Source organism: Dermacentor silvarum, chromosome 9, assembly GCF_013339745.2.
Source record: "Dermacentor silvarum isolate Dsil-2018 chromosome 9, BIME_Dsil_1.4, whole genome shotgun sequence".
Classification (NCBI taxonomy): Eukaryota; Metazoa; Arthropoda; class Arachnida; order Ixodida; family Ixodidae; genus Dermacentor; species Dermacentor silvarum.
Genome location: NC_051162.1, coordinates 104,809,417 through 104,835,136, shown reverse-complemented (window position 1 = coordinate 104,835,136; position 25,720 = coordinate 104,809,417). Strand labels below are relative to the sequence as shown.

Sequence of the window (25,720 nt, the reverse complement as noted above, 5' to 3'; positions counted from 1 at the left end):
TTTGGACGTACTTTGGCTTTGGGCCACTAAGTGCCTAATGTGCTTTTCTCAACGTGCAGACGGCCCTGTCGATCTTGGAAAAGAATCAGGTGACCCCAGGGCCTATTGTTGAAGACCAGCGGCTACGAGAGCGGGTGAGGTTGCTTCGCTGACTTTGAAACCGTGTCTGCAATGGGAGAAAGCGTTTACTACCATCTTTGCTGCTAGTTGCTGTTCCACTAAAGCGTGGGTTCTCAAGGTGGGTTCCGCAGAACCCAGAGGTTCTGCAGGCCCTTCTCTGGGTTCCACAAGCCACTGATAAATTTTCCCTGGTTCCGCACTCGCCAAGTGGCTAAGACGGCGAACACTAGGTGCACAATCCAAAGAACCTCCATTACCCATGCTGGAGTGTAAAAAATCACATCACAGTGCGCAACAGAAGTGCGCGAACAGTGCAATAAATCTGCCAGCAGCTTGTAGCCACCCAGCTTCTGAAAATGGGCGCGCAGCGCGCCTAAGCTTTTGCCCTTAAAGGGACACTAAAGTCAAATAAAAAGTCAAGCTAAGATGATAGAGCAATGCTCGAGAACGTCTAAGGCATCAATATAATCGCGAACAGCGCTTTAGTAATCGAGAAATTGAGGTAAATGCAGGACACGATAAGACACTCCCCAGGGACATTCCGATACTTACCCGATCATGAAGGCATTTCTCAAAAAAAAAATGTCATTAGTACTCAACCACTCGTCATAAAAAAATTATTTCGTTGGATTATAAGACGGAAGAAAATGCTACTTGTCTGATTCTATTAGATTTTTAGAAAAATACCTTTTTGGCGTAACACTTGATAACGACACGGGCGGTCAAAAGGTTTCGTTTTCGCTCGACTCTGCGCCGCACGCGCTTTTGAGTTTCAGTAGTTCCGATATCGCGTAGTGCTGCGCTGGTGTTGCTGGCTCGCTAAACTCGCACTTGAATTTGCTAACAGCAGGGAAAGGGGGGGGGGCACGTCCATGTGATGTCGCGGGATGCCCGAATGGTCCACGCGACGGCACGTCCAGACAGTGACCAGCTTCGTCGCCCGACGTCGCATTGCTGGAGTCCTCGCTGCTTTCACGCTCAGACGAGCCGGTGTCGAGGCCGCTGTCAAAGTAGACAACGACACAGGCAGTGCGAGCCCTCAGCAGTATGTCACACTCATCGGAGCTTAAATCGCAGAAATCGAGCCCAGCATCACGAGCCAATGTGTCGTCAGGGTCGTCAACTGGTTGGTCCATTGCGACGAGCATCGGCGATCACCGTGTTCACAATTCGGCGCGCGCTTTACCTTCCGCTTTCGCACTGCCGTCGACTCTGTCTTGGCTCTGTTTCTGGCCGCCCGTTTGCGCAAAAAAAAAAACGTAGCGCCATTTTACTAGAGAGTACTGGTTAGAGGAAATGGGTCCAACGCAGCCTCCCCGGTGAGGCTTTTTTTTATGATGGCGGTGCTGCGATGGTGGTGCCAAGGTCGCTTTCTCCCGAACGAGTAGCCCCGTGCACTGGCGGGACACTTGTCGCGTCGGAGACCCTATCGTAGCTGCATGGAGCTTTGACAGGCGGATACTCAGTGGTGGCAACACTGATATTCCCCACCGATCTATTGTAATTAAAATGGAAAAAGAGGTACGGAAAGAATGCAAACGACGCAACGACGGTGCGTCGAGCAGATGACAGCTACTCAGCCTGTGAGCTCGCCTCAGCCAATAAGCGCTGCCGAAACAGCCGGGCCCAACGTTTATTGGCCGTATATTCAGAGTAAGGCGACGGCAGCGCCACCGCAATTTCATAGTTTTTTGCTTCACAGTCGGAGCTTGCCAAGGCGTCCACTGGACCCACTCCCCCATTCTAGTACACTCTAGTTTTACTCACCGGCGGCACGTCACTATATGGCCATGACGTCACCACTCCTCGCTCGGGCGGGCAATTTGAATTGCGCTAGAGGTACGCGGACGATTCAGATTCAATTTTCTCTTAAAATAAGTCTTTTCATTGCACGAAACAAGCGTTTCGAGGTTTCTGGTATAGTATTTTAACAGTCCACGTAGAAATATTTGCCTTTAGTATCCCTTTTAATCTCAGAGGCCGTAACTTACCACCATGCGCATTTCTCCTGTTTGCGAATAGGGTAGGCGCCAATAGCGTGCATGATACAAGTGGTTGCGTATACGTCGGAGGATTTTTTTAAAAATGCCGCAGTTTCGCCCGAAAGGCGAAGCATCAATTTCGATAGCAAATTAGTAGAGAGCTATTCAGGAGTAAGGATAGTAGTTTTAACGCTCCATAAACTTAGACACATTTGCTTAATAACTGAATTAACAAGCGTGGTATCAGTGCGCACAAGCAAACTTGAATAGATCACACTCAATGACCACAGTCAACGACTGTCAAAATGCTGGCAGCAAGCGCAGCCGCCGCAGCGAGCGAAGGTTCGTGCGGTCTATCGCTTCAACGGAAACTGAGCGGCGAATGCACAGCGCATGCAAAAGTCAGAGCCGTGTGGAGATCGCGTTTAAGAGACGGTGCGGGCGACCGCCACAGCCAGGCAAAGTACAAGCGAAGTTGTTGGCAGAGTAGAAGCTGCCCCCCCCCCCTCCCTCCCATGCTGCCTTCCCGCTTTCTTGCTTTCGCGTTGGAGATTGAGTGGCCAGTTCCCCTTGCGCCCGGTTGCAAGATACGCATTTGGTGCCGCAGCAGAGCGTCGCCCCGCCTCCCTCCCTCCCATAACCCCCGGCCGTTCGTGCGACGGAAGTCGCTTTTGCTTTCCATCGTGCGTTCGCTCTCCGTGATAGCACGCATCCCCCGCACGCTTTCACTCGCGCATAAGGCGCACGGCAACTATTTTACCGCCCTTGGACTTTATACGGAACCTCACGGCGACGGCAGAAATCCAGCTTAAGTGGGGGCATGCCCCCACACTCAAAGCTGTTCTGACAGCCCCCTCCCCCCCCCCCCTTCTTCGCGACTCATTTGAGTAGTTAGAGGGTTCATTCATTCATTCATCAAATGAAACAAAATTTTCTGGAAGCTTGTGACTTCTTTATGTGAGACTTCTTTATTGCTGAGAACACACCATATGTGTGCGTTCTCACTGATAAATCTACGCAGATTCTATCAGACAGCAGCCTTCATTTCGCTGCACTGCGCTTCGTCAGTGGTCATTGAAAAAGCTCGGCTGGGGTTTGCGCAACAAGTTTGATTTCCTTAAAATGCGCTTTCCTAAAAGAGTAGGCTTATATTTGCAGAACTTAACAGACTCTGCGAACATCGCACCTGCATGCTCAATTCTGGCCTCCTCAATATTCGAATGAGGTGGCCATTTGTTATCATTTGAAGAACGTATGAAATTTCTTAGATATATTGTATGTAAATTAACCCACAATCAGCGAATTTTCGAAACAGTGGTGGACACCCCAAATAACGGCACAATAAATAAATCACGCTATTTGTCTTATTATTAGTCTTCTTTTGTACAAAAGAAGACTTTATTAGTTAAATACAGTAATTGTTTATGTACATATATATATTGTAAGCACATTTAACGTACTTCATCGTTCTCATTTGTATATAGCCATCATCATCCCTGTTTCTCTTCTTCGTGTTTGAGCCTCAGGCCGTGCCGGTGGAATAAACGGGTCCGCCAGTGCTGCCTGTCCTGGTCGTCTTCCGTCTTTCAATATATATGTCGAGAGAGAGAGAGGTGAGCTGAGCCCCCAGATGTCGCCCCTACTAGAGCACTGCACGGGCTCGGGCTTACCCGAAAGCCCGGGCCCGGCCCGTCCCGTGGGCCGGGCCTGGTAGGGCAGTTTTTTCACGGGCTCGGGCACGCTATGTGCTTTATTACCCGGGCCCGGGCCAGGCTTCGGACTTTCCGGTGGTGTGTATGTGACGTGCAGCGAGTTATCCTCGTGCATCTCGACTCTGAAAAACATGTCTTTTTCGGTTTCGGGCCGGGTTCAGGCCGGTTTCAAGCCGGGCTCGGGCCGGGCTTGGGCCTAAGGTAAAGGGGTGGCGGGCCAGGCGGGTAACGTAGATTATTTCGCGGCCGGGTCTCGCCATAAAACTTTCGGTTGGGCTCGGGCAGGCAGCCCAACGTAAAAACGTGCCCGGGCCGAAAAAAATCGGCCCATGCAGTGCTCGAGCCCCCACACATCAGATAAACTTCTGAAGCCCCTGGGCACACATTTGGGTTATCGGCTATTGAAAGCATGGAGTACGCTTCCAATGGCACTATGCCACACGTGCTGTGACACAGATAGGTGAAGATGCTTATCGCAGTTGTGTTGGCAGCAATTGCTGCGAATGTGGCATGCAACGACTTGCGAGACGATTTGCTGGTACCGAAATAGGAAACTGAGTGCGCATCGGCATTTTCACAAATGGGCGAGTACTGCGGGGAAGCTGCTTCTGCAGGTAGCTACTGTCTTGAATGAGCGCGTTTTTCACCTTAACTTGTTTACGGGGGATCTAGCAGCCGGAAATCGAATCATACGATCGTAGTTTACCGATGTTCTGAACCTTGGTGCAGAAAGTTTGTGTTTTCCGGTAACGTATCAACCGGTAAAAAAAAAAGTGTATTGGGTCACTCTTTGTGTTCTCGATTGTGAATGTGCCGGGAAATCGTACGAAATGGGATCGTATCAACGTGATTCTGTTGTACTTGATGTTCTCCTATCTGGCATTCCTGTAGGTTTTCGCATGGAGTCTAGAGGCTTGGTTAAGACTCAAGCGTGATCGGTACATTTGGCGTCCGTGGAGAAGTCAGGAAAGCAGCTGAAGTCATAAGAAATGTCTCACTGTCGACCGTCAGGAACTCGAAAAATGTGCCGATTAGGGCTAAGGGGCTGGTCAAAGTGCAGAACAGATCACCGTGTTCATTTCTTTCATTCTTTTTCTATAAGTTCCTTCATCACGCTGTTAGTTGATATGTGGCCTTGAATGGTGGCTGGCCAGTAAAAACTTGACCAAATATTGGTGGCGCCATCTTCTCGTGCAGAAATTTGGCACAGTGGAAGGCCGGAGCTTTGGCTACCTGAAGGAGGCTTCCAACAAGGCCAATCAATCAGTGAGCTCCTACACGCCACCAGGCGCTGAGACGCTAGACCAGGTAGGTGGTGCAGCTCTTGTCCAGACTCATTGAACACTTTCCTGCCCATGGGAAAAGCAGCAGCTATTGGGTATGCGAGTAAATACAGTTGAAACTCAATTTGACGAGGTGATGACCACACTCGAACTATTTCGTTAAATCGGGAAGTGCGTAAAATCGAGCTTTGTTAGGTCGAGCTTTAACTGTACATTTTTTATTTTTTTTTTGCACTAAGTAAGGCAAAATAAGCATGCTGAAACAAGTCAAACTTTTTCCGACCATGCTGAGATGTCAAAAAATTGTGACTGGTGCCACCAACAAAAATTCACAACTTTCTTGTGGTTTGAGCTCGTATGCTCTCGCGCTTCAAGGCAAAACTGCAGAGATGACTTTTGCCTAGCTCTATTATTCAGCACTGACTGAACTTGCATACTGCCAATGCAAAGTTACACAACAAAGAGTCCATGCATGCCCCTAGGCGTGGCTACTGTAGACAGAAGTGTGACCACAGATGCATTATTTCATTAAAAGATCAAGGTCGTTGTAAAATGCATCGTTGTGGTGACACACTTAAACGTCGTTGTAACGGGATGTAACGAAATAATGGATATAACGAAGTAAATGAATTTCCCCTTGAAATCTCCATAGAGAACCATGCATTTGAAACCTCGTTGTAATGAAGTAAAATTGACCTGTTAATGGATATAACACACTATATTAGTCTACTGAAAGAAAAAAAAACGACCACGGTGTGTGATGGTATTCCGCAGAGTTCGACACTCGTTCGGCGCGGCTGTTTTAAAACTACCGCGTCAATGTGGTGTGCAATGACCTGCGAGACTATTTGCTGGTACCAGAATACGAAACTGAGTGCGCATCGGCATTTTCACAAGCGGGCGAGTACTGCGGGGAAGCTGCTTCTTCAGGTAGCTACTGTTCTCGAATGAGCGCGTTTCTCACCTTATCTTGTTTACGTGGGATCTAGCAGCCACGCGGCCGAGCAAGCCATCCTCCTCGCTCAATCAGCGGGGCAAAATGAGCGAGCTTAGCAGGCAGGCCATGTGACGGCAGTGAGAAGCGGCCAAACGGCGCAAGGTGGTTTCTCTCTCAAGAACTGGTTTGCCAGGCTCCCTGCGCAGTCGAGGCAGTCAATCGAGGATAGTCGAGGCTTGTGTGCGCGTCTGCGCAGTGCACGTGTTTTTCGACGACGACGGAGATCAGTTGTGTGCGGTCGCTGCACACCATGCTTTCTCGGCCTTGGTCTGCCTTGTGTGCCGCGCCTTCTCCACGACGACGGACTTGATCGCTGCGCACCGTGGTTTCGCAGTCTTTGTACGATCACGTCGCCGGTTTCACAATGCCATGGATGAAGGCTCCGGAAAGCGGAGGAGAAAAACGATTTCGCTAGAGCAGAAGGCAGCCATTATAAAGGCTGTCGAGTCCGGGACGAAGAAATCTCGGGTTGCCCAAAACTTCGGCATTGCGGTCAGCACGTTGTCCACCATTCTTGCCAGCCGTGAGGCAATAACAAATGCTGTGACCCATGGTGTCAAAGGAAGCCGTAACAAGCTGCGACCTGTGGCGTTCAAGCCATTCGATAATGCCGTCTACAAGTGGTTTTTAAATGCTAGAGCTGCGAATGTGGCATCTATGTCTAGCGGAAAATAAAATAGGCAGTGTGCGCATTGAGCAAGCAAAATATTTTTCTTCTATTCAATTTCCGTCGTATGCGTGGTCGCATTGCGGTACAGTGGGCCGCGAGCCGGTTTACTTCTTTGCATGCTTATAGTTGTACACCAAACTGAGCATACATTGCCGTAAACTGTTATTGGTATAACAAAATAATTACAGCTCCCCTTCAACTTCGTTATAACGAGGTTTCAGTGTAGTTGCAATACTGTCGAACCCACTTATAACGAAATCGCTTGTAACAATATATCGGTTATAACAATGAGAAGCTGCTGCACCGTCAACCTTCGTATGTTTCTATGGTGAAATAACCCGCTTACTCCAATGCCCCATGTCGCATTATTGGTTATAACGATGAAGTCTGGCTACTGGGTGTCCTTGCCGAAAGGGAATGGAATGCGAAATCTTCGCAAAAAAAAAAATTCAAGCCGCTGCACACCGCTGCACGCTGCTTTTCAGCCTTCTCCCCATCGCCAGCCTTGCGCACCTCTCTTCCATCACCCTTCCACCCCTCCGAACACAAATGGGCTGCGCCCATAGCTCTACACCGCGCCACCCTCTGAAGCACGAATGGACCACGCCAACTGCACTGATAGTGCTGGGCACTGCTCTTCATATTGCTCGCTGGCCCCTCATTCTGCATAGTTATACCGATGGATTAAGTCGCTCGTGCTCGTCTTTGTTGGTTGCATCAAAATCTTTGTGGGCCACGTGGTTTCTCAGCGTCGTTCAGACTCGATGCCTAAACGGAAAATGGCTGATCTGCCCGCTGATCATCGTCAATGCGCGACGTTGCCGGTGAAAAGAAAGCGCACTGCTATAGATTTGGAAACAAAGTGCTTTTAACCAATGACGTGACAGTTGTGAACGTACTTGCATCGAATAGCGATGTAGACAGTAAAGTACCCCATGCAAGCGATCTAGCGTGTGACAGCGATAAGCGACGCGATGGAGATGGCTGTCACGTTCGCTCGTTGCCTGCAAGTCAAACCCCACGCGAATGACAACATTGAGCGACGTCTCCCCGGTGCTGCCGGTATGAGGGCAGCGAATACACATCAAAACTGGCATGACACGAGCTTCATTAACTTTAGCTGATGTGTCTTACTATTAAGAGCAGCATAAAATATTTCTAAAGGTCTTGCAGTAGGTTATTATCCTTGCGCTTATTAAAATTTGGGTGTTTGCTCGTTCCGTGCAACAATCGGCAGTACTTGGCTGATGTACATCCAGTCCCTGCTTCGCTAGTCGCTCATAACAATTCCGGGCGACGAGCGACCTGTTCGTGCGACGGCCTGTTTCGTGCTCGTCGCCATCGCGCACAAAATCTCTCTCATGCGGTTTGAGCTTGATGGTGACGACGGCAGCGATGGCGCGGTAGGGCAGGCTGCGTCAAAGTTGTCCTCGAAGGAGGCCCTGCAAATGATTCAGTCCCTCCAGGGCTTCATTTTCGTGAGGGACCTTCATGAGAGAAGGGTGTCGACAAGCTTCGCGTAAAGTAAGCAAAGCTCACGGACGTGGGATTTTCTTGTGCAAGCCAGTGAGAAGTATGTGGCGAGATGCTTGTGGTAATCTCGCCTCCGTGTTTCTTTCGGATTTATCAAGCTGAGAGGCGGCCGCGACAACCTTCTTGCATTCTTTAAAAGGCCCCTTATGAGGCCACCAAAGCGATGCCTCGGCTGGAGCTCACATGTCACTTGCCGCCCGTGAGCCCACTTTGCAGTTATCATAGCAGTGCCTTTCTCGAACACCAACAGCCGCGGCTTGTTACACGTGATTGGAGCGCGCAGGAATCCGAATTAAACAGTTTAACGAGATGACACAATCAACAGCCGGATGGAGGAATGTGGTGGGGAGGGGCACAGGTGGCATCCCCACGATTGTAGTTTTCTCAAGTGAAACTGCTGTGCCATCTCTCATATTTTGATTGTTTTATGCAACCCGGTTATAACAATTATCAATTATAACAGTGGAATTATCAGGGCACTTGAAAATTGTTATAAGTGGGTTCGATTGTACATGTATAAAATAGAAAGCTGGCCATGTTATGTTGCTACCTTTGTTACACATCTCATTTCATAGTAAAGGCGGTTCTGTAGTGTTCAAGGAACAAGTGCAAGTCTGAAAAAGTAATTTGTGCTCTGACTATGTACCTGTAGCCAGATATACAGTATATCAATGTTACTGTATTTACGATGTCAAGGTAAATGTATCTTCAGTTTATTTCAGTTATAACTCTCCTCTCTTGGCCTCCCCTGTGTTTAAATACATTAAGAACACAGTGAGCAGGCAACAAAGGAAATGAAAACCAAGGTACCCGGGGCTAGAGATACTTGTCATGTCTGCTCCTTACTAGTTCCGTGGACCAGATATTTTGTACACGCAAGCTAGAGATATTAGCACTGTTAATGTTTATACAGTCTGAATGGTCTGACATCTGGCATAATACACAGCATCTGAAATCATTATAATTGCATTTGACTAGATTGTAATTCACTTCTCTCTATTCGAGGTGGTTTTAAGTAGGTTTGACAGGACTTCCATTCTGCCCTCTATAATGCAGGTACGGAAGCGCGCAGTCTCCTTCTTCGAAGACCTCTGCCAGCTTCTCCGCGGGGCATATTTGACGGAAGACCAGGAAAACATGAGCCCTAGTAAACGTAAACGCGAAGAGCAGACTCCATCACTGCCACCATCGCTGAGCAGCTCGCCGTCTGCTTTCCCACCCTCCCACAATTCTGCATCATCAGCTACAACACCATCTTTTGCCGATGAACTCATCCGCGCTGCACTCGGCCCGAGCACCGATGATGCGGGCATCGCGGCGACAGATCCAGCCCCCAACGTCTCTCTCTCCCCGCTCGTCGAGCAGTGGCCCACCAGCAACCCGCCGCGGAAGCTCTCGGCGTGCAGTTCGTCGGACGAAGGCGACGGTGTTGGGGGCGGGGGAGCGCTGCTGGCGAGCGTCCTCGTCGTGAGCCACGGGGCCCTCCTTCGTGAGATGGTTCGGCACCTCGTCGAAGACCTCGGCTGCTGCGTGCCCGGCGGTCGTAACCAGGCACTGCGCATCAGCCCCAACGCAGGTATCTCCAAGTTCACCGTTTCAGGCCCACGCGATCGGCCACGCATCGTCTGCCACCTGATTCATGACAGGCAGCACCTAATGGGCGGAAGCGCCTGTCCAATCGTGAGCAGCACCGAATCGATACCGCGGCGGCGAGAAATGCAGCCGGCTGGCCTATCGGCGGATGCTACAGCACTTTAGTAGGGGGGGGGTGGGTTGCCAGAGGCTGTGAACTGAACTGTTTCGTTTTTGTGCTGGAAGCAACCTTTGTTTCTTTTTTCCTTTTTTGTTGTTTCGTGAAGTGGCAGCAGCTGCAGCATTGGCATGAAGGTCATCTGACACTTCAGCACTAAGCTGTGGCTTCCACGTGCCTCGCTGACAAAAGAGGCAGTGAGCTTGTCTGCTGACGGAACGGCACTCTAGGAGGCAGGCAACAAGGACGGGTCTGTCTTGTTTTTGTGCTGGATGTGCATTGCTTATTTTGTTTTTACATTCTTGTGCTTCCACGTGGAAGCAGTATTTTGCACTTCAAAGAAACAGGACATCTGCAGTGGGAACACAAAGCAATGTTCACTTTGTAGCATCTTCTGTCTGTATAGCCGGCAGACGACAGACGCGGGGGGCACTCAAGTGCGGGGGGGGGGGGGGGGGGTACTGCTGCTGGTTGGTCTGCCTCGATTTTTGTGCTAAGTGGGCGCATTTGTTTTTGTTTTGGTCATCTGTGTCATGTGGAATCAGTATTTTGCACCTTGTAAGACTGGGACGTTTGACAGCTGTAGCAGCGAGCTTTTGTTGAGCAGGGGCCTTTTCTGGAAGCATTGTTAACAACGTAGACTTCGGCCGCAGCTGGCAGCTTTCCATAAGTCGGCAGCAGTTGACCAAACTCTCCAAGGACGTTGCACTGTAAGCCAGGTTGACCAAACGGTGAAGGCCAGTTCACTTGTGGTCCCATGACACTGGTATTCCAGGACTGGTCATTAATTGTTCTACCCCTGATCTTTGACTAGTATGGTATACTCGTTTGCCAAGTTCCTTTGTTCTGTCTTCCCGGTAGCTCAGGTGCCTGTGGCTTTTTGTTTGTGTCCTCCCCTCCCTCCTATACTCTCGTTCACTTTTTGTTTTTTGAACCAGTGACTGTAGACATCTGAGAAGGAAATAAGCACTAGCAATGTTCCAAACATTTGTTGGTGCATCACCTGCGACAAATTTCTCACTTTGGTGCTGTCATCATCAGAGACATTATTTTAGTGTGTATGCATGAGGACTGTTACGCACTTTTTCGTAAAAAACGTGACTTCCAGAATGTGGCCACAAAACGGAAGGCTTTATGCGCACTTGGAATTCTTTGCAGTCACCCCAATAACGTACCTGTGGTGTCTATTTTTACTACTAACAGACAAGAAATGTGTTGAAGGCAACTGATGGCTGTTGCAAGCCGAAAAATGCACTTCTGTGAGCATACAGTCGACTCTCATTAATTCAAACTCAAAGGGACCCCGGGATTTTGTTTGAATTATCAGAAGTTCTCATATACAGTAGAAGCCCGCTGATACGTTTTTCACGGGACCGTAAAAAAAAATGTAAGAGCCGGGGGAAACAGGAAAAGTTGAGAAATGGGAGTTGTGTTGAACTGCACACAATATTTTAATTCTTACGTGTGAAAAAAAAAACTTAGTTTCGCCCAACAGCCGAAGTATCGATTGCGATAACAAATTAGTAGACAGCTATACAAAGTAACAATAGTAGTTTTATCGTCCGTATAAACTTGTAAACATTCGCTTATTAACTATATTAACAAGCATGGTGTCAGCGCCCACGGGCAAACATGAACACATCACACTCGATGAGCGCGGACACGTGCTGTTAAACACTGGCGTGAGGAATTTAAGCGCCGCGGCAGAAGCGAGCGAAGTGACCTTCGTGCTGTCGTTTATCGCTTCCATGCAAACTGAGGGCCGAGAACACACAGCACGCACGAAGCTACGAGCCACCGCCGCACCTACACTGCGTAGACTCTGCCCCCAATGCAGATCGCTTTCAAGATAAGGCCCGCGCACCGCCATGCAATACGCAGTTGATGCCAGAGCAAAACGCTGCCCACTATCCCTCCCCCCTCTATCCCTCCTATCCTCCCACTATCCCTCCCCCCTCGCCAGTGCCTAGAGCGCAACGGAAGAAGGCGCACTTCCTCCCTGCTTTTATTTCTTTCACGCGCGAGATTTAGACACGGTCGTCGGCTCCCCTCACACGCTTTCACTCGCACATACAGCATACGGCACGCAGCGACGATGTTATCGCCCTTGGACTTTATACGGAACATCTATGAGCCAAAACCAATTTTAGGGCCCCAACGCGTTATAGACACCATCTTTAGATAGCAAATACAGATCTCAAGGGCCATACTTTTGCTGGCGGAAACTGAAAATATGTCATAAGTGTCGCCCCCGGCACTTTGTGCGGCCAATGCCATCGTCAAGCAACCAATCCAAGCGACATGAAAAGTCTAAATGGCCGCTGGGACCGGTGCGGGGTGGCAGTTCTCAACGTATGATGCGGGAACGGTCCCACAGCTACGACGTAACAGCGGGGTTACCAATGCATTGGGTCCTATGGGAGCTGTGCCGGGACCGGCCGAAAACGACGTAGCAGCCGGGAAAACGCAGAACCCGGTAACGGTAACAGCGGGGTTCTACTTATATGACTCTGGGAAAGGTGACAGCACACATTATGATTAGGCATTGATGGTGTGCAAGTTATATGTGAATTTCATCTTTAGGTGTGGCTTCACGGCGCGCGCTTACCTAAAGCCACACCTAAAGGCAAAATTCGCATATTGGAGGGGGGGGGGGGGGGCAACTTCGAGGCTAAAAATTCTGGGTAAAAGCCTCACCTTATATTCGAATAAATACGGTACTTCACCAAAAGTAGCCTCCTGAAACTACAAAAAGAAACCCATACGAGTCACCTCAGAGAGCATTGTAGTTCAATAAGTTAGTTTTCTAGACATGGGTGAATTTTTCTTGAACTACAAAGCTTTCTGTTCGAAGAAGCTGTATGGATTTGCGTGTGCATTGTGTGTGTGTAATCAGTGCTACTTCTGGGTGGGTGACAATTTTTTTTTTCCTTTGAGCAAGAAATCTAACCAAAACTTGTAACACAAGTAATTTGTTGCAGCAGTGTTAAGGTACAGTTTGAATGGGTACAGCTTGAATTGTAGATTCTTTGTGCATATTCAAATTACAAGCCTCACCTTGTCAACCACACAGTATAATTGCTTAGATAAAAAAATTTTCTTACATCTCTCCATGTTTGGAACCTCCAACAGTACTTTATACAAATGGAAGCAATTAGGTTGTTTCCAGCTTTGATTGACAGCCATAGATTTATAATCTTTGTTCAAGAAATGCTTCTTCTTGCATTAATGTCTTACGCCTGTGCCACACGGAAGAGGTTAATGCAGTTGAGTGTCTTGGACCTCGGGTTTCTTAATGCCGTTATGTGTAAAGTTGGTGTTGCGTAACCCTTCGGTTTTAATGACAACAAATGCCATGATAATAGCTGCAGTAACTTCTACAAGCCTGTTTATCTGTTCATAATTGTAACAACCTTTTTATGTAGAACAATTTTAGTTTGCTTTATAAACTTGTTTTTCGTGTATCCATGACTGCTAACGCTAGGAGCTGAAGTATGCATTCGGCAGCTGAATGAGTTGTGAGAATGCACTACACTTCAACTGGCATTAAGCTTTCATGCCATTAAGTATGCCTGTTTGGCTTTGCATAAATGACAATAAACTTTAAACGCCGTTAAGCATTTAGTGTTTTTCTGGTACTGTGTAATGCAGTTATCAACAGCGGCTGAGCAAGAGAAGCCTCAGGCTAGCTTCAACGTTTCGACGTAAGGACTTAGCCTCGTTTAGGGTATTAGGCAGGTTTTTAATATGTCCTCTAGTAACACTAGTATAGCTAAAACAAAATTTCTCTTTCGATTTCGCATACTGAGGCACTGCGGAGAATTGTGTTGATTTCGCAGTTTTGACAAGTGCATCCCCCAGGGATGCAAGAGACATTGAAAAAAGCTGAGTGAAGGCACCGTTGCGCTTCGTTCAGTCGGCTCTGTCACTGAGCGAGGGCAGCATCCTACATTACGATGTCATGCGCACACGCACCAACATTCTGACTGAGCGGCTGTGTGCAAATTATCGGGATACATACTCCAGTCTGAGTGGAGCAAACTAAACGCTCGGCTAAAACTCTCTGTTGCATTATCTAATGTTTTCCAACCAGTGTGCTAGAAACAAATCTTTGCAGTTCAGGAATTATGAAAAATTGAATTGTGGAGACAATATGAATTGTGCTAGTTAAGAGAAGTGGTAATGAAATGTCACTGTTTATTTGCCAGCGACTTGCAATTAGTATATGTAAAGATCCTTAGCTGGGTGTTATTTTACAACAGTCTAAAATGAACTGCCAAGGGTCACAGGGTAAATTGAGGAGCTGTACTTCAGCTTATGGTGATCTGTCTTGTATTTCTGTGCTATCTGTGCTTTTTAGTTTCTGCCTTCCCGTTCCTCCCCTTTATTATAAGGTTTAGTTGAGCAGCTTTGCTATCATATCAGAAAAATTGCATTGGGTTAGCAGCATCAGAAGATGAACTGAGAAAGGTGAAGATAATGACTGCAACACTTCTTTTTAAGCTTGCTGGAGTAGGCTTAGGCTTGTAAGATGAAGGTGTCTAAAAAATTCATCTGGGCTGAGGCTGTCAGTGCTGCTATCTTTAGGTAAACTTTTATATTAGAGAATTTTAGAGAACTTCGTTTTGCACAAGGATGTGAAATGAAATACCATAATTCTCTTCACGTTCTTTGTCTCGACTCATTTTTTAAGCCTCCCCGTGTATGGAATTTGCCGCTGTGGTAATTAAATTACAAGTCCCGTGGTGTTCCGATGGTGTTTATTGCATTTGGCTGCAGCTTATTTGTGTACTCGGTAAATCCAAAGGGTTTTATATTTTACTGGCAGGGTAGTATAACTGCGGCGTTGTCTGAATATTGAGATAAATCCCCACTTGCTCACCGCACTGCATTTTGTACTGTGGTCATATTGTGAGCTTACAGTTGCCGAATCATCACCACATCTAGCTTTTGGTCAGCATGCACTTCTGCTTTATTCAGCAGCATGCCTCCTCCCAGCCAGATCGCTTGCCAATATAATTTAAGCCTTTAATCCCTGAATTATTTCCAGGACATACCGAATTTCCCAAAATTTTTATGTAGTCTTAATACTTTCGATGTAATTCTGACTTTGGTTTCTGGTTAGAATTAATTGGCACTGAGAGCAGCACAACATATGGCTGAACGAGTGTGGCTCGTTATTGGTTCAACCTCCCATGACAAGTAGAGCTCGGGATTGTGGGTTAAAGGGTTAAACCAATCAATCGGTGAAAGTCACTGTCGAAAGAAAAACAGCGCGCACACGACAATGGGGACAGATGTATAGGCGATGCCACAGTGCTGAGGGGCTCATGCGCGCAATGTTTTCCGTTCATCAAAGATGCATCAACAAGCCCAAGTCTCTATTGAATGAGTCGTGCTTCACTATAAAGCCTGACAGCCTATATTTCTCACATGCGTGCTTAGATTTAGCATGGCGTCTTTTACTCCTGTAAATGGCACTGTTGCTTCTTTTCTGTAGCATTCCATGTTTTAAAATTAAGCATTGATGCTGCGTTATAGCAAGTTTCTCTTTCTTTCTCTACATTCATGATTCACTGGATTGATAGGGGTTTAACTTGGACAAACGTGGGCCATCATAACTGCCACAGCAGTGGGTTATGGGATTTCAGCCGCCTGGGGTTCTTTGGGGTGCACCCAAGGCTTGGTACAATCCAATGTTCATGGACTGTGGGATCTAAGAAAACGTATTTGGGATCATTGGTTACTGCGGCCTGTAAAACCATGCAACAATATGTTGTTTGAATATTACTAGTAGAAGCTGGAAATACAAATACCAGTCTGCGGAATATTCAGCATTGTGTTGGATCGTGTGGTTTGTAGACTTGACTCCAACTGTATGCGAGTGTTTTAGAGCACAGCTCTTGGGCGCCCGTTCCTGTGTTGAGCATCGGCGTCCCTTGGCGTAACCAAGCGAACAAGCACAGCGAAGGATGAAAGAGTGGACGCGAAGCGCAGTGGAGGATGAAAGATGGTGATAGCGAAGAGCGCGAAGAGGAGAGTGCAGCAGAACCATGAGGCGGAAAACAGAGGAGGAGGGTATGGCGAAAGCGTGAGAAGAAAAGCGTAGTGCCGTGCAAGATGTGCTCTGCGGTGACGACTGCTACGGCGCGTCCTCCAATGCCATATTTTGAAACAAAGCGCGGGCATGGGCTTCGGACCCACTGCGCTACTTCGCCTGCATCACCACCACTAGAGCATGCGTTCCACGAGAGGCACGCGTTCCTGTGTTCACGCTTTCTTTCTGAACAATGAGCGACGTAACTGGTGGAAATGCTTCGTCTGCCACTGCTGCTAAACGAGCTGCCCGAGCAGAGGTTCAGTGCCACTGCCCCGTCTTTCGGAATCAAATTCTTTGCCACAATATATAGCCAATTGAAAATACCTAAACAGCTGCACTCAAAATTTGCATTAGGGAGTTTTGTAATCGGCAAAATTTTGCATCCCCCCCCCCCTGCCATTGCAATTAACGCAGCCGCGATGGCTCCGAATCAAACCGGCAACCTTTCTCGTGCTTAGCTGCAGAACCCCATGGCTGGTAAGCCACTACGGCAGGCTGGCCCTTCATTCTTAGTTGAAGCATTTGCCTACACACTCGGAATTTTCTGTAATAATTTTTTTGCGCTTATTCTGGGAACTTCGGTGTCTGCAGGTTTTCACGCATTGTTGACTTTTCTGCCTAGTAATTCGATTTGCATTGCGAGAAGAGCCAGCGAAAGAGTTGTCGTCGTCACCTCATTACAGAAGACGTAGAGTTGTTCGCTGAGAAGGCAGATGTGGGCAAATTGAAGTGTTCTTAATTTTGAGGACTATGGTGTTCCTGATTTGTGTTCACGATTACATCAAACACGGAAAGAGGTAACTTGCAGAACTGGTCACACACACCTCTGCGAGTGCTTCACCAATATGGGAAGCACTGTGGCTATATTTTAGAGCAGTTGTGTTCAGTTCACATTGGTCATCATGCCAATTATGCCTATCCTGCGATTGTTCTTGGTTCATGTTCGATGTTCAAGCTCTTGGTTCCTGTTTATGTGATAGAGGCAGGCAGGAAAACGACAACGTGCAGAACTGTCTGCTCACACCTTTGTGAGCACATTGATAGTACGGGAAGTACCGGGATCATATTTCACAACAGGAAGTTTTAGGTTTTGCATATGCAAAGCGCCACGTGCTCCTTTGGGGTTCCTTTGTATACCTTTTTGCATTCTATTGTAAGCCTGACGGTTTGTATACACAAAATTTAAAACTTCTTAACGACTATGTCCTAGCCATACCGGCAATCTTGCCACTTCTGGCAGTCCCGGCAATCGTTCTTTGTTTATCTTTATGATAAATGCAGACACGGGGGAAAAAATAACATGCAGAAATGGCTGCTCACACCTTTGCAAGTGCATTGACAGTATTCCGTGGAAGCACTGTGGCCATATTTCATGACGGTTATGTTCTATTCATGCCCGCCATTGTGCTAATGTTACCAATACTGGCAATAATGACAGTGAGGCTGAGTGCAGGCTCTTGGTGAGAGGCATCAAAGTGTGGATCCTGAAAACAATAGTCACAAAATCTAAACCACAATTTAGCAGGGTTTGGATTTGATTATGCGCAGAAAACTAGGTGGGGTGATGAGGTTAGGAAATTTGCAGGCGCAAGTTGGAATCAGCTAGCGCAAGACAGGTGATTGGAAATCGCAGGGACAGGCCTTCGTCATACAGGATGATGATGATGATGTGCAGTCAATTACTGCAGCAGCTCTAGCCCATGTGAGTTTTTTTCACAAAACCGGCAGCATGTCATGGCTGTAACGGCCAGATAAGTTTCTTCCGTCTGCTTCCTTACTGTGATTGTGCCAGAGCTGGCGTAGCACCATACAGTTAGTACCTGATTAATTGACACAAAGCCGCAATTTCTGTCACGCTTTCCACAGGCGACTTAAGATTGTGGTTCATATTGCATGGTGATGTGTTTTTACAGTTCTGTTAGTGTGTAGCTTTTTTTTTTTTCTCAGTGTTGAAATCTGTTGTTACTGCCGATACTGCTTTGAATTCTCTGTGACTGATGTTTGTCGACTGTGTTTTGCAGTATCTAGCTTGGTTACATTGTGCTGGGAAAATTACCGATCTCCTTTTGCTGAACGGCTGTGCTGGGTATGGAACACCGTGTGGTTTGTTATCCTGGGAGACATCAGAATGAGAACTTGGTTGTTTTGAGCAATTAAATGCTTATGAAAGCTGCGAACACCCAGCATACCGCAACTGCCATCTTTAGAGCCCAGCCATGAAAAACTGCCACGGCTTATAGAAGGAATGTGTCGTAAGTGTGGAAACAGGCTGGATATCTGGGAAAGTTGTTCCACTTATTATGAAAGATGGCAGATCAGACAGCTATATGCAGATATGCACTTGCATTTTCTTTGTGTGTAGTAGCTGTCTGTCATTCTGCTTTCACTGTGAAAGGGAAAGAAAGTGGAAAAGCATAGTGATTTGGTGATGTGGCAATATTCTAATTGAAGAACTTGACAAAGTCATGGCAACTCTGGCATTCAGATGTTCATTAGAGCTTTTCTAAAAAATGTGCTAACTTTGATCCAGTGAGCACCTTTGTAATGGTGCCATTTTATCTGTCAACAGACTTCCTTGATAGTTTTCTTTCTTTCCCTGACAAACTCCAGAAGATCAGTTTTGAAGACTATCGCTGGGAAACATCTTGTTTTACTGCCCTCTGGGTTGTACTTGGAAGAAGTTAAGAATATATGTGTGCTTTGGTGTTTGGATGGCGGATTGTGTGTTGCTCCATTGGCAGTTCTTTGCTTGTTTAGCAAGCAACTTTCATGCTCTACTCTGTTCATGCTACACAGCTTTTTTATTCACTGTTTTTGCAAGTTCCTCAGCAAAAGGAGCAGTGTTGCACTCTGTAGCCCAGAGAGAGAAACCACTCTGTATATCTTTTCTGCGGTGTGCATTTTGCCCTCCTAGGACAGGTGGCGCCGCTGTTCCTTTTTCCGAGGTTACATTTTTTCAATCCAGCATCGTAACAGACAATGTGCACTTCTGGTTTATTGCACATGAAACGGACAAGTACTGCATTCAAATGTGGTATGAAACAAAACCCACATTGAAGTTTAGGTTATGAGCAAAATTTAAATGGGTAATAAGCCAGCAGTCTGCCCAAAACAAGCCATTTATACCGGCCTTTGCCATCGATGCAGCACTGTACTTTTTTTTACTTGAAAACAACCATTGCACCCACCGTCTGGAGCATTTGCTTCCAGACAACAAAGTTCCAGGCTTTCATGTTCAGCAGTGTGTTGTATTCCTAGTTATTGTATCTGGGCATAACAGTTCATCACTGCAAGATAAACGTATCAGATGTGAGAAAATGGTGAATTTGCTGAGTCAGTAATTGAACGTGATGCAAAAAGGCGCTGAAAGCCCAAGCAGGTGAGACGATGCAAGGGCTGACAGCCAACTAAAAGGATTACTTGAGGAAACAGCGTATGTATGAGCACAGAGTTAAGACGCCAAAGAATATCACATATTGCAGACAAGCACCAGACAACCAGGGCACTGAGAGCTATTTAGTGAGGCCCAGATAATGGCGTTTTTCACTGGTCGATCTGGAGCGGCCGCCGAAATCCTGGAGCGAGTGCTCGCAATTCACCAACCCTAATCTGCCAGCGGAGAGCGAAAATGCTCCGCGCTGGATCGTACCGGAAGTCTGCGCACACATGTCACAAAAATCGACTTCCGCTCTGCATGTTTCTATGGCCACCAAGATCGCCGTCCTCCAGCACGCGGAAGTGACAAATCCTCTCGTTCTATTTCCGCCTGAATCCGCGTCTCGGCAGCGGAGCAAGTGAGAGCGATCCGGTGCGGAGCGAGTTGATCCGGAACGACCAGTGAAAAGCGCGAACCCGCTTCAGCTCGACCAGTGAAATTCGGATTCTGAGCTGTGGAGCAAAAAATCCTGCTCCAGATCAACCAGTGAAAAACGCCATAAGACATATCTCCTTTTCTAGTGTATCGTTGGAGAAGGCTCGGAAGCACATGACTGCATCCTTGCAAATAAAGAAGGCTTCTACAATATTGAGAAAGATAATGATTTCCTCAGAATTTTTCAAGCTGGTTTACAGTACATAACTGTTTAATGCCACTCCTTGTTAGTCTTATTTTCTGGTGTCTTAACTTTTTCATGCGCTTATGTCTGTATGTCGCTTTTCATAATAAATGCTTAGTTAGCAGTCGGTGGCTAATGCTGTTGAACATACTAGTTGTTTGCTGGGTTCGCGACTCATGTTACACCAGCACAAAATCAAAGAACTTACAAAGAGATGAGACAGAATCCACTAATGCTCTGTTCCAACTGAAATCTGCTTAACCCCCTTAGCTGCTGGCAAAAAAAAATTTTAAAGTGCTTTCAGAAAATGACATTTTTTGGTATTGCACATCCTGATAGCATTTTTTTTTTTTTGAGATTTCAAGTATGTTTGACATGGGGGTAGTAAATTCACGACTAGTTATAAAATACACAAATTTAGGCGCTGATGGAAGGTTCCGTCCATCTAATTTCGATCATTGCCACGTGTAGCACAACTATCGTCGTAGTAGACGACATCAAAGTCACTGGATGTGTCTATAGTATGGGAAACACTGCCATCGCTGTCAATGCTTTTATGCAGCGGAAAATCATCTTTGGAGCTTGATGACTCAATCAAATGAAAGCCGCACTTTGGCAACAGGTGCGATTACACACTAATGGCCATCACCATCTTTAAAACCTCTACTGGACAAACCTAGAAGAACGGGAGTATGTAGGCCCCCTAGTGGCCAAAGAGGGAACTCGCGAGAACATCAAAATAGATTGGACCATTCGGTCCATTATTGGCACTTGGAAAGAGCATCCAAACACGTGGACGAGACACATCTCAGCATTAATTGCAAAACAAAAATGTCACCAAGTAAGTCTAATCCACTGCAATCAAAGGTATAACGCAGGGCTCGGAACTGTAAAATGCTGCATTATTACTGCACATGCGTGCCATTTAATACCCTCTATCTCCATTTCTTTGTGGTACCAATAGAAGCGGGGCTAATGCGATTATGGCCTTTCGAGATGCTAAGCACCTTGAAGACCATCCTTAAGGTTTCCAAAAAAGGACAGAGGTTCACATAAAGATGGAGGCTTGAAGTGATCCAACACTGGTCGAACAAAGGATGTCGCTGGAGTATAAGTTTCAACAGGCCCCCTTGTTGGAAGATTGACTTCACTGGCATCACTCGTTTGACAAGCGTTGATCACAATCTGTGAGGTCCCGATTTAAACTGATGTAGTTCATGTGTGTTATCAAAACGCAGACACCTCGATCAGCAATCGGGGTGTGCAGACGTTCAAAACTTCCAAATAATAAATCAATTAGTGTTTCATTCGATTCTGTCTTTGAATTGAATGGTCACTTTACGTGAGTACGAATATTTTTCAAATAGTTTTTTAATATTTCGAAATGTCAGCTGTGCACAATCAGACATGAGGTTGGAGCAAGGATATGGTAAATTGCATCCCCGAAGGCATAGTATAGGCATAAAGCACGACAATGTGCTTAGTGGAGCAGGCTACATCGCTCAGAGAGCCATACTTTACTGGTTATACAGCGATCATTCGCACATACTGAAGAGCCCTGTGCATGTGAAGAAACTGCTTATCTGTTCCTAATCCTCCATTTTCTCTTTTAATAAACAACTGCTTCGTAATGTACAAGAGAAATGTGGTAACAATATGAATGCCGGGATTTGCACATCATTTTAGATCAGTTGTGAAAATGACTGCTCATTATTCGAAAAGTATTTGATTCGCTTCTGGCGTTTTTCTATTCGTATTCCATTCAGTGTCTAAAACTACTGTTCACTCACCCCTAGCACAATCTGCTAGATGTCGTGGACCTGCTTATGCGTGCGTGTGGCATTCTCTCAGCCTATCCTTTAGACTGCAGACACCAGCGGCATTTCTTGTGTTTGTGTGTTCTATTTGTGCGCCATTTGATTTTGTGCTGGTAACATTTATCTACAATCGCTTCAGAGCCCTTGTTTCTTTAGTGCAGTCTAGCTGTAGATGGACCTAAGACTTTTTTTTTTTTTGGCGCACTGCATAGCAGTGCTACCTTGGAGCAACTACTGTGCTGTGCTTGCAACAAATGGCGCCACTTCCACTGCAGTTATGGTGGCATGCATGCCTACAGTGAACTCACCAGTACACTAATGCCACACTGCATCTCCTCTGTGAGGCTTCAAGAGTGTGCTTCTGTATTACAGTGTTTGTTGAGAGTTCAGATTGTGAGTGAAATGTACTGTTATGCCAGAATGAAACGAGGACAGGAAGAAACGAGTAAAACATCTGGTATGGGGTGACCCAAAAGTAGCATAAAAATTTAATCATTTGACAAGTATAGCGAATTAAGCGACTGTCATAGAAATGCTCTGAAAGACGGATTTTCTCTAAAACCAAAAAAATTTTAGTGCTGAAATAGCTGTAGTGCTGCTGCCACAACTGAAGTGCCTCCTGGTGGTTTTAAATGTAACTTTGAAGGCAATAGAAAAAAAAATTATTTAAAAAGTTTTGATTTATTTTGTGAAAAACGCATCATTCTGTTTTATATAGTTCACAATCTAATGGATGTTTACCTTAGTTACTTTTGGATCACTCCATATATGCTTAATTACCAGAGGTTTGCAATATGGGATGAGCGTAATAGGGAGCTAAATGCACTCTAGCCCCAAGAATCGGCGTTTGGATGCACTGCACCAGCATCATGCACTCGCTGACGAATGTTCATGTTTCACTCCGGTGTGATAGTCCAGCCGGTAAGATCCATCTTACTTGGTCAAGCAATAATGGGTGCATATTGTATCCGCTTGTTCCGCTGCAGATGAGACGTGCCTCGGGTTGAGCTGAATGCTTGTTTAAGGCTGATGTGAATTGGGTCAGACAGTGTGATGTTGTCTGGATGCATGCTTTATCATCAGTGATGTCTTAAATATACCATGCTTTCTTTTTTATTATCAGTATTTGCTAAATGCTGGATGCAGCATTTCTTTGGAATATTGATGTGAAATCTATAGTGCTTGTGGGCATTATGTGATGAACACTGTTTCCGTCACTTGCAAATCAAATGCTTAGTCGGCGGCGTTCCCACGGTACGAGTGCAGAGAAGTGTTTCTCGCAAATTGATTGTTTTCTTTGCCACACTAATTTGTGCGCTAGTGGAGCGGGTCAACGTGATGACTCCTGGTGCCTTGCTTGCACTCTTCCTGTGGAATACTGCATGAAACAGCATGAATCACTCTAGTGGGCTTTGTAAGGAAATATTTCCCAGCTTCGAGTCTCACTTCTGCGTCGCTGTGGGCAGCTGGATACGGGTGACAAAATGGAGGAAAAGAGAAAATATGCGATTGTTGGTGCTTTTTTATATATATATATATATATATACGATGTGTTAAGGCCTGCGAATGAGATGGTTGTTGCCATGCGTATACAAGGTGTTCCAATATAAATTGAAAAAGCAAATATTTAGTCATTTGAACATTGTAAACAGTAGCAAGGTGTGCTTTTCCCAGAAAGACTCGATGAAATGTGGAATTTAAAAAAAAAAGTATTGCAGCAGGAGCAGTTACATTCGTCTCACACAGGTGGTGCTGTTACCGCTTAACTGATGTGCTATCTGTTGGTGACAAACGTAGCCGCTCTTGCTATTGGATCTGGTTAAATAAAAAGTGCCACATTCTTCTGTGCTTCGAGAAAAACTGCATCGTGCTTTGGTCTATACTTTTCAAAGGTGGCAGTTCATGATTAATTCTGGCAGCCTTGGTGTGCTGCTTAGACTTCTTACAGTGCCACTGCTCGGTTGCGCTTTTTTTTTTTAATATAAACCTGGATCAGTTCTGAATGGATCACGTTCTGCTGTAATGCTGTGTTCTTTTTTTTTTTTTTTACATTGCTGCGTTCAGCTGTCAGTTTTGTATGGCAGGCACGCACTGGAAACTGTGTGATTTGACAAATTGCCCACTGAAAGGCTCGCTCTTTTTTTTTTTTTTTTTCTTCACAACCCTAATAAAAATGTTTCATTGTCATCATTGCGCACCCTCTTCTTTACTTGCCAGGCAGCTTTACTGTTGTCTTCTAGAAAACCTGTGAATGAATAAACTCAATAAACAGCCTTCCGGTGTAAATTGCTACTAGTACCAGAAGGTTGAAAGTAAGCTTTTTCAAGAAATTGAAACAATATCTAAAAGGTTTTCCAAGCTACTGTAATTGGTCGTTTCAAAGTGATCTGGGAAGTTCTGCTAAACAGCTCTGAAGCTCCGTAGTCGGATTTCGCTATCGTGATTTAAGCATATTTAAACTCGCAGCAAACCATAGTTGCTGTTTTACACAACGTCTAGAGCGTTAACACAGTGTTTTGTTGGGTTACTTGGTGCTAGAGTGTGCTAGAATACGGTTGAGTTGGACGAGCGGCCGGGGTTGCGCATGCTCAGCGGTGAGGCGTCCGACGAGGGAAATATACTGTGACGGCGCTGCGAACGAAGTGGATTGGGCCGATTCACGGTCGCGCCGTTGGAAACTGATGGCGACACTGCTCGGCGGGATAGTTCTACTACTTCGCGCACTGGTATTTGCGATTGGACCGCTCAAATGGTGTTTCTAATTACATATGACGTGCATTTATGTCTTAAAAATAAATGCATTTTTATGCCGCACGCTATGTTATTGCAATTCCCTTGAAGAACAAATCTTTTGCGTGTTCTTCTAGCAGCATATGTGTCTCTCGTGTGTATTTTTGCGGATATAGTATTAACGTGATAGCGTTAAGTGCCCTCGTTTGGCGAAAAATCATTCCGAACAACTTCTACGCAGGCCCTCCGTAGACATTCCTTTTACCACCATAAGTTGCTCTCACTTTTTCTTACAATCTTTAGAAAGTTATTCCTCGGCATTTTGAGAATGACAGCGCATAAACAAATGTCATGAAACAAAACACCGACAGCGCATGCCCTTTATGTTAAATCTTCTCGGACTGAAATATTAAAAGTGAGAAACAATAACAGAAGATCCGCCCACGCAAAAGGCCGTGTTTCTACCAGAAAGCGTGCCTTCCTGCATAGCGTTCACGCCAGCGTTTCCCTGTAAACATTACGGTTACATAAGCTGCAGTTGTCGGGAAGCGTGAGAAGCAGTCAAGGATCTTTGAATGCTATCGCGTTTTAAGCGTCCTCCAAATTTTCCATCACTAGGTCTCGTGAAATGCAGGCAGAAAAAAAAATTGTCACTTTAAACATGCAAAAAAAGTCGCAGTTAAGCCCGAAAGGCGAAGCATCGATTGCGATAGCAAATAGTGGATAGCTATACAAAGTAAGGATAGTAGTTTTATCAGCCGTACAAACTTAGGCACACTAACTAAATTAACAAGCGTGGTGTCACTTGCGCACAAGCAAACATGAACGCATGTCACTCGATAACCGCGGAAACTCGCTGTTAAAACTCTGGAGTGAGTCCCTCCACCTCCCTCCGGAGCGTTGTGCGCGACTGAAGACTGCGCGCTCCTGCCTGCTTCCCGCCCTTTTGCGCGCGAGCCGCGATTGCAGGC

General features: G+C 46.2%; 2 protein-coding genes across 2 annotated transcripts in view; one reads left to right on the top strand and one right to left on the bottom strand.

The window, feature by feature from the left end:
* The window catches only part of LOC119463612 (fructose-2,6-bisphosphatase TIGAR), a 36,441-nt gene extending 12,237 nt beyond the window's left edge, over positions 1 to 24,204 (top strand). The window contains exons 4-6 of the mRNA XM_037724439.2: positions 60 to 134; positions 5,012 to 5,122; positions 9,354 to 24,204. Of these exons, the coding sequence (XP_037580367.1) occupies positions 60 to 134; positions 5,012 to 5,122; positions 9,354 to 10,055 (888 nt within the window). The 3' untranslated portion in view covers positions 10,056 to 24,204. The remainder of the gene's footprint in view (positions 1 to 59; positions 135 to 5,011; positions 5,123 to 9,353) is intronic.
* Positions 1 to 25,720, bottom strand: part of LOC119463788 (uncharacterized) — an 82,501-nt gene that overhangs the window by 1,281 nt on the left and 55,500 nt on the right. The gene's annotated exons all lie outside the window — the stretch shown is intronic.